Source organism: Rattus rattus, chromosome 9 (genome assembly GCF_011064425.1).
Source record: "Rattus rattus isolate New Zealand chromosome 9, Rrattus_CSIRO_v1, whole genome shotgun sequence".
Taxonomy (NCBI): domain Eukaryota; kingdom Metazoa; phylum Chordata; class Mammalia; order Rodentia; family Muridae; genus Rattus; species Rattus rattus.
Window position 1 is genome coordinate 94,334,249 of NC_046162.1, and position 8,055 is coordinate 94,342,303.

General features: G+C 47.2%; 1 protein-coding gene and 1 pseudogene across 1 annotated transcript in view; one reads left to right on the plus strand and one right to left on the minus strand.

Moving 5' to 3' along the window:
* Pitpna (phosphatidylinositol transfer protein alpha) overlaps positions 1-6,730 on the plus strand; it is a 41,864-nt gene extending 35,134 nt beyond the window's left edge. Inside the window, exons 11-12 of the mRNA XM_032914033.1 lie at positions 2,231-2,296; positions 4,174-6,730. Coding sequence (XP_032769924.1) covers positions 2,231-2,275 — 45 coding nt within the window. The 3' untranslated portion in view covers positions 2,276-2,296; positions 4,174-6,730. The remainder of the gene's footprint in view (positions 1-2,230; positions 2,297-4,173) is intronic.
* Positions 749-1,698, minus strand: LOC116909086 (annotated as a pseudogene).
* Positions 6,731-8,055: the final 1,325 nt, after the last annotated feature.

The window sequence follows — 8,055 nt, forward strand, 5'->3', positions numbered from 1 at the left end:
TCAGGACTATTGGGATAGTTAAGTGTCAAACAAAAACTGAAGGACACGCCTATAACCCCGACATTTGGGAAAATGAAGGAAAATAATAGTAAAACTCTGAGCTGGGAGACAGGGTAATCAGAATCATCACAAGTTTGAAGTGACCCAAGTCTCCAGTCATATGAGTCTCCTCCCCAGAAACAGAGTCTGCAGGCTTCAGGTTCCCTGTGGTGCTGGGATTAAGGCATGTACCATTGGTGGTTTTACATGGAGAGTTCTAGATCTGCCAGGGTTGCAGTGACAGCCTGTCTCAAAAGACAAGAGAGAAGAAAGCAAAGCCCTTCATATCATAGGCCTCAAGAGACAGGAATAAACACTCTTAGCACGTTCTACTATGAGCTTCCAACAGTGAAACAGCGGATTATCTCAGTAGCATCCCTTGTCCCTTGACAGGAAGGGAAATGGCCACATTCTTTGATAGGAAATTGCATCTTTTTTTAAAAAAGGTTTCTTTAGATTGACTTTTTTTGTCTCTGAGTGTTTTACCTGCATGTATGTATGTGTACCACAAGCATACAGGGTTAAAAGCTGCCATGTGGTTGTTGGGAGTTGATCCTCTGCCAAGAGCAACAAGTACTCTTAACGGCTAAGCCAGAAATAGAAACAGAGAGATAGCGGGGCTGGTGACTGAGTCAATCCCTAGAGTCCAAATAGAAATGAAAGGAGAAAACCTACTCCCGCAAGTTGCCCTCTGACCTCAACATGTGTACTATGACATGCATATGCTCCACTCCCCACTCCACATACACATGAAGTACAGGCTCTGGGGGCCAATTCCGCAGCCCACTTTCACTCTCCTTTTCTTTTTGACATTTCTACATTTTATTCCCACAAGGCAGCCAAGGTGAAACTTGAGCCCCAGGGCCACAGGCCTCTGTGGACCTTCCTCTGGTGGGGATGCATCCCAGGTCCTCAGGACTGCACCACCAGTGGGCCGGTTTTCAGGCAGTCCATCCTGAGTGCTGGGGTGGAAGGCTCCAGGGGTCACAGGGCAGGGGGCCTTGGTGCAGTAGCACACACTTGTAGGGATAAAGTTCCATTTGATGGCATTTCCCAGTATGCCCCTGCCCTTGGTCTGGACTTTCATCCATTTCCACAGTGGGTAGGCATTATCCCCATTTACACAGATCTTGACGGTACATGTCAAACTTGACATTGTAGCTGGCTGCAAACTCCTTGATTTCTTAATTACTTCTTGGCTCCTGCCTCCTGAACTGGTTACAGGGCAAGGCCCAGATTTGTAAGCTACACACAGCAAATCAGGCATGCAGATGGACTAGCTGAGTGTAGTTTACATCAGTTTTGCCTCATTGTGAGGCCATGTTGGTGATGTGACGATGCACACGAAACCCCTGTATTTATCCAGGCAAGCCATGTGCTTCGATGTCCTTGGCTGAGAACTCATGCATGGAGCGTGAACAGCGCCAGTCACTGGGGGATGCACACATGGTGCCTGCCAGGCCAGGTGCAGCCAGAGCCCGCACAGCAGTCCTGGCTTCAGTCCCACTTTCACTCTTGACAGTGTCTTTTCCTGTCTTAATAAGCAGTTCAGGGACCACAGAGATAGCTCAGGGGTTTAGGGTGCTTGTTGACCTTATAGGGGACCCAGGTTCGATTCCCATCACCCACGCGGCAGCTCAGGACCATCTGTAACAACATCTCTTCTGGCCTCTGTGGTCACCAGGTATACACATGGTGTATATACATACAAGCAAGCAAAACAGCCATACATATAAAATAAAAATAATTCTAAAAATAATAAAAATACAGTCTATTTTTATTTTGTGCCTAACTTTAAAAGGCATGGTTTCTCTTTCCATCTGCACCTGGTTCGCCAGGATCTCCAGTTTACCCTTGCTGTACTTTTCTCATAAACCCAATAAAATTGTCATTGAGCTTTGAAAATAAATGAATAAATGAAGTAGAAATTAAAACGTAAGTAAGTAAATAAATAAATAAGAGCAGAGAGAAAAGTATCCCGGGCTTAGCCTTGGTAAATTTTACGTTGTGGTGGATGGAAGGACCTGTGAGAGAATATAAGTGGTATTATTTATTCATACTTGTTGTTTCTGCTTGGTGCACACAGGCACATGTTCTCCCCTGTTGGCAGGATTGAGAAGGCGGATGCATTCATGGTGGAGTTCCATCAACAACAAAAGCTTTTAATTTCCTTCTGCTTTTTCTGTTCCAGATGAGACAAAAGGACCCCGTGAAAGGAATGACAGCAGATGACTAGCGCTACCGCCCTTTCTGCACTGTATGTACTGAGTCTTCCTCAGTGGGCTTGGGTCCTCAAGGCCAGCAGTTCCCTGTGGAATGAGAAAATCTACTTTGTTCCTAATCCTGTACTCTAGGAGCAGCAGTCACTGTCACTGTCGTGCTAACGAGGGGTTTCCTGGGTTTCCACAGAAAGGAGTTATGGTCACTGTTTATTTTGGGGGTGTTTTTTTATAAAGGCCCATGCAGACAGACATGGGCAGGTAATGAGTGGAGGAGGTGTGCCTCGTGAGGAGTGGAGTTGGTGTGCAGTGTGAGTGGAGGAGGAGTGCAGTGTGAGGAGTGGAGGAGGAGTGCAGTGTGTGGAGTGGAGGTGGAGTGCAGTGTGAGGAGTGGAGGTGGAGTGCAGTGTGAGGAGTGGAGGTGGAGTGCAGTGTGAGGAGTGGAGGAGGAGTGCAGTGTGAGGAATGGAGGAGGAGTGCAGTGTGAGGAGTGGAGGAGGAATGCAATGTGAGAGTAGAGGTGGTGGTGTGCAGTGTGAGGAATGGAGGTGGAGTGCAGTGTGAGGAATGGAGGTGGGAGTGCAGTGGGAGGGGGGAGGGAGGAGTGCAGTGTGGTGGAGGAAGAGTGCAGTGTGGGGAGGAGGAGTGCAGTGAGGAATGGAGGAGTGCAGTGTGAGGAGTGGAGGAGGAGTGCAGTGTGAGGAGTGGAGGCGGGCGGTGTGAGGAGTGGAGGCGGAGTACGGCGAGAGGAGTGGAGGAGGAGTGCAGTGGGAGGGAGGGAGGTGGAGTGCAGTGTGAGGGAGGGAGGAGGAGTGCAGTGGAGGGAGTGGAGGAGGAGGCAGTGTGAGGAATGGAGGAGGAGGCAGTGTGAATGGAGGAAGAGTGCAGTGGAGGGAGTGGAGGAGGAGTGCAGTGTGAGGAGTGGAGGTGGAGTGCAGTGTGAGGAGTGGAGGAGGAGTGCAGTGTGAGGAGTGGAGGAGGAGTGCAGTGAGGAGTGGAGGAGGAGTGCAGTGTGAGGAGTGGAGGAGGAGTGCAGTGTGAGGAGTGGAGGAGGAGTGCAGTGTGAGAGTGGAGGTGGTGGTGTGTAGTGGGGTGATGTACACTGCCACTAAGCACTCCTCCCCACTTGTTACCAGCTCTTTCAAGCTGGCATGCTAAGAGCACTTCCTAGGCTCACACCAGCGTCAACTCTTGACTCCCTAACACTGGCATTTTCTACCATCCCTTGGAAAAGGAGCTGGACAGCTTTTAGCACTCAACACATCTGATACCCTCCTGGTGCTAGCATACTAAGTAGCTCTGCCTTGAACAAAGGCAGCATCCTCCAGGTGCTGGAAGACTTTTTTACCCAGGTCATAGGGCTAAGTTGGGTGTCCCTTGTTTTATCTGTCATTCTTCTCCAAGGCCTCTCCTTCTGTTAGTTCTCAAAGCTAGCACTTCTTCAGTGTGTACTTGTATACAGTATACAGAGTAACCTATTTACTTGAAGACTCATCCTGCAGTACAGAGTGAGGTACCTGACTCTGCCCCCATTTAGGTGGCGAGGAAATTATTTGCTCAAAGAGCACCCTCTAGCACCAAGAGGCCAAGGAAACCTAGGTAGGACCTTTTTGTTCTTTGGCTTTCTCATGGTTCTTTTTTTCCAGTGCTGGGTCAAACCCAGGGCTGTGTGAGTGCTAGCTAGGCAAGCACTGTGTCCACAGCCTAACCCATGTTCTTAAGCAGCTTCTGGGAGATGGAAGGGGAGGATTAAGCAGATGCCAGTTTTGTGGTCAGTGCCAGAACATTAGTACCCTCTCTCCAAGGCCCCCACTAACTGGCACCCTTCCTCCTGGAATTTCTCCACTTGTCATGATTTACTGTGTGCTTGTGTTTTCCCTTGTTGCTTCCTTAATAATTTCTATTTCTCTTCTAGTTTTGCAAGACAGTGGTCCACAGGAAGGCCCAGCAGCTCCACCCTCCTGAGTGGCAGGCCATCTTTGGACGCAGCCTTTCTGTGCTCATTCTTCAGGCAACTTTCAGTCCCTTACTATAGCTATTTCTAGATGCCCTTTAACATTGTGAACAAATAGACCGTCTGGTATTATAAAGCCTGTGTGTGCGGGAGCCTGATCCTCTAAGATATATGGTGTATGCTGCTGTATTTACAGCTCATCCTCTCTCCATTGTGCCCTGACCCATTTCTGTATGCCCTCCCCCTTTTTTTCCAAGTGACGTTCTCATTCTTTCAAATGCGCTGCCTTTGTGATGTGATTATTTAAGCTCACTTATTTCAGCCTTGGGATAAGCTGAGCTATTTTGCTTCCTGGGCAGATCTTTGGCAATGTTGAATATTCACTTGGGGAGAGAGGAGGAGTTAAAAATACAGAGACACCTACCCTAGCTCCTCACAATAGGAATGTGGCTTCAGAACCCTGACCTCTGCTCCTAGTAACCTCTTGTTTGCGTGCTCTAAGCACCAAGAAGGCACCCAAGGCCCAGCCAGTCTAAGAAAATTTAGCAAATAATAAATAACCCCTACTCGAGTCATTGCATCTCTGGTTAATATTTTTAGAACTCTTGGCTTCTCAGCCCTCCTGTTGCCCACTCTGAATCTCCTTGCAGAGCCTATGAGAACCCACCACTGCCCAGCTGGAGAACTGTCCAGTGTGGCCCATAGACACCGATCAGACCCCCGGGGAGCTCTGTCTGTCCATGCTCCTCTTCCCTTTCGGGCTGGTGCTGCCACTCAGCAATAACCCTCTCTGTGCTTTCTTAGACCCCTGTCCCCTCGGAGGCTGGTTAGGGTGCAAGAGTCCTGGTCTTTTCATGCTGCACAAAACAAGCATGCAAAAAGCTCTTATCCCTAGCAAAACATACACCTTCCTGTCTCTAATTACTGGACAGGAATTTGCAGATCAAGAACTCAGCTCATCCTGCCCCATACTGAGTTCTGTCTTGGACAATCAAAATCAAGCAGTGAGTGTAGCCTAGAACACTTACACCGTAGGCTGGTGAGTGACTGTAGCCTGGAACACTGACCACAGGAGGCTGGTGAAGCCCAGGCTCCAAGGGAGAAGAAGCTGCAGAGCACTTCCTAGTTCTTCTAGATTGGCAGGAGCTGAGTATGCCTTTCTGATGGGAGAGTGGGATATAGTTGTGTCACCTGACATTTCCCAAGTCTTGTTCAGTCAGCCCAGTGTGTAGTGATCCAAGCCCATGCTAGCCAGGGTACCTGTTAGAGACCAAATCTCTGCTAGGGGAGTGAGAAGTAGGATGGATCGTTCTCCTTGTCTTTGTCAGTGTTTGCCTTACTCATTTCTAAGTGCAATAAGGCAGTGAGTGTCTCATGGGACTGCACCTGTGACATCCTGACTGGACGCTTCCCTGTGGTCCTCCTGCAGCAAGGGTAGACAGATTTGGGCCCCTCAGCATGGTTAGCTCTGACCTTCCTTGAGGATCTTTTAAGACCAGGAGATGTCCTTTACAGAAACCTTCCTCTGTATAAGTCTCCTCACCTTGTGGAGTCTTTAGGAATGCACTTGGGGCGTCTTGGTTGGTGATTAGCATATCACCTGCTAGTAGCATGGAAAAGTTGGAGAAGAGGCAGGCATTCCTAATGGAGAAAAATATAAATGTGCTCGTATAAGCTCTGTATTACCTGTCAAATCATATTTGTGCTTAAAGATTTTCCTTCAGTAACTAGGTTGAAGCCCAGATGTGAGTTATCTTGAGAGAAGTTGATACTCTAAGCAGATAGTTGTTTACATGATGTGAGGCTCAAAGGATGTTTGTCTCCTTCAGCACTTCATGAGATCCATACATGTCAGTCACATCAGCCGCAGTCCAGGCCTGCTCCTACCTGCCTGTGCCCTGCTGCTGCCCATGTTTGAAAGCATCCAAATGATCCGAACTACAATTTCCTGAGACCAGCCTGGATCTAGGGCTCCTGCCTACATAAACACAAAGGAGGGATATCCCTGTCTGTTCTATCCCCATGGCTGGTGTTGCTGCTGGGCATATGTTGGCTTTTAACTCTCCCCTTCCTTTACCTCCCCCCAAAATTGACTAGCACTCAGAGGGCTGGTGATAAAAGGCTCAGTCTTGTGATAATCCTGAAAGTGTGCCACGCCTCTTCAGACTGGCTGCTTCCATTACATTTCCAGGTCTGATTTACTCCCAGCGGGAGCAGCAGTACCTCTGCACAAGGCCTGCTGGGCTCCAGCCTTCTTGTGGAGAGACACTGGGGAGGGACAGGACAGGTCACTGTTGTGGGCATGTGTGTATCCTTCCACATTCTCCTTTTACAGTCCCTGCTGGGACCTCTGACTTTCTTGGGTTGGTTCTTAGTGCTACTTCTTTTACAGACTACACTTTATAGAACTGATTAGATTACCTGTTTATTTAATGTGAGTTTGTGCCTTTTTGTCTCAATCTTCCAATACAGGTATATTGGGGAAAAAAAGCAGTCTAATAAAATCCTAGACAGAGTTTTTTTTGGAGTCCAGCTTATTGGTGATGTTCCTATGTCCATTTTTCAACTTAGATACCCTTAAAGTTCCTACTGATGTCTCCCCACTTTATTTACCAGGAGAGGATTATGAAAAGATACAGTGGTGTTTCTGACATTTTATGTAAATAAAGTATTCCTTGTCCAAAAAAGTCAATTCCAGTATGGATTCGGGCTGGGGGTGTAATGTAATTCAGTGGTAGTATTTACCTAACAGGCATGAAAAAAAGTCACATTAAAAAAGTCCCTTGTCAGTTCAGCTTTCTTATGCAGCAATGCATATCTCAACAGCCACTTTTGCTTTTGTCTCTCTTTTACTCTACTAAGCAATACATTTATTTATTTACTTATTTATTATGATTTGTTTATTTTATGAGTACGCTATCACTGTCTTCAGACATACCAGAAGAGGGCATCAGATCCCATTACAGATGGTTGTGAGCCACCATGTGGTTGCTGGGAATTGAACTCAGGACCTCTGGAAGAACAGTTTAACCACTCTTAACCACTGAGCCATCTCTCCAGCTCGCTCTTTCTTCCTGCCTTTCTTTATTTCTTTCCTTCTTTCCTTCTTTCTTTCTTTCTTTCTTTCTTCCTTCCTTTCTTCCTTTCTTTCTTCCTTCCTTCCTTTTCTTCCTTTCTTCCTTTCTTTCTTCTTTAAGTCATGGACTTAAAATACTTCATTATTTTCAGGGCAAAAACAGCAAGGCAAGCAAGCTGTAAATGTGGCAACTGCCTGGAAGAACTCTCCCTTTTGAGCAGCCGCATGGTGAAGAGGTTGGGTGGGTAGAAAGAATGAAAAAGCCCAAAGCATTCTAAAAAGAAAAAATAAAATAAACTTTGAGGGCTAGAGAGATGGCTCAGCACTTAAGAGCATGTACTGTTCTTCTAGAGGACCTGAGTTCAGTTCCTACCACCTACATCACAGTTTACAACTGCCTGTAACTCCAGCTCCAGGGGAATCTGAAGCTTCAAGTCTCCACAGTCACCTGCACTCTGGTGTGTACACACACACACAGAGCTTGGCCTAAAGAGAATACTAGACGAGGTTTGTTAATTTCACTACAAGTGGGCAAGATTAATTCCACTGGTATGCTTGATACCCAGAGGGGAAAAGTAATTCCTTGCAACTGGAGTTAGAATGGTTATGAGCCACCATGTGGGTGATGGGAACCAAACCCGAAGTCAGTCATCAGTAACTGCTCTGAGCCCTCTTCAGCCCTTTCAGTTTTCCTTATTACTGTGTTTATGGCTACATGCAGGAATCAAAGGACAACTTTGAGTGATTCTTGTCTTCCCTCCAGGGGT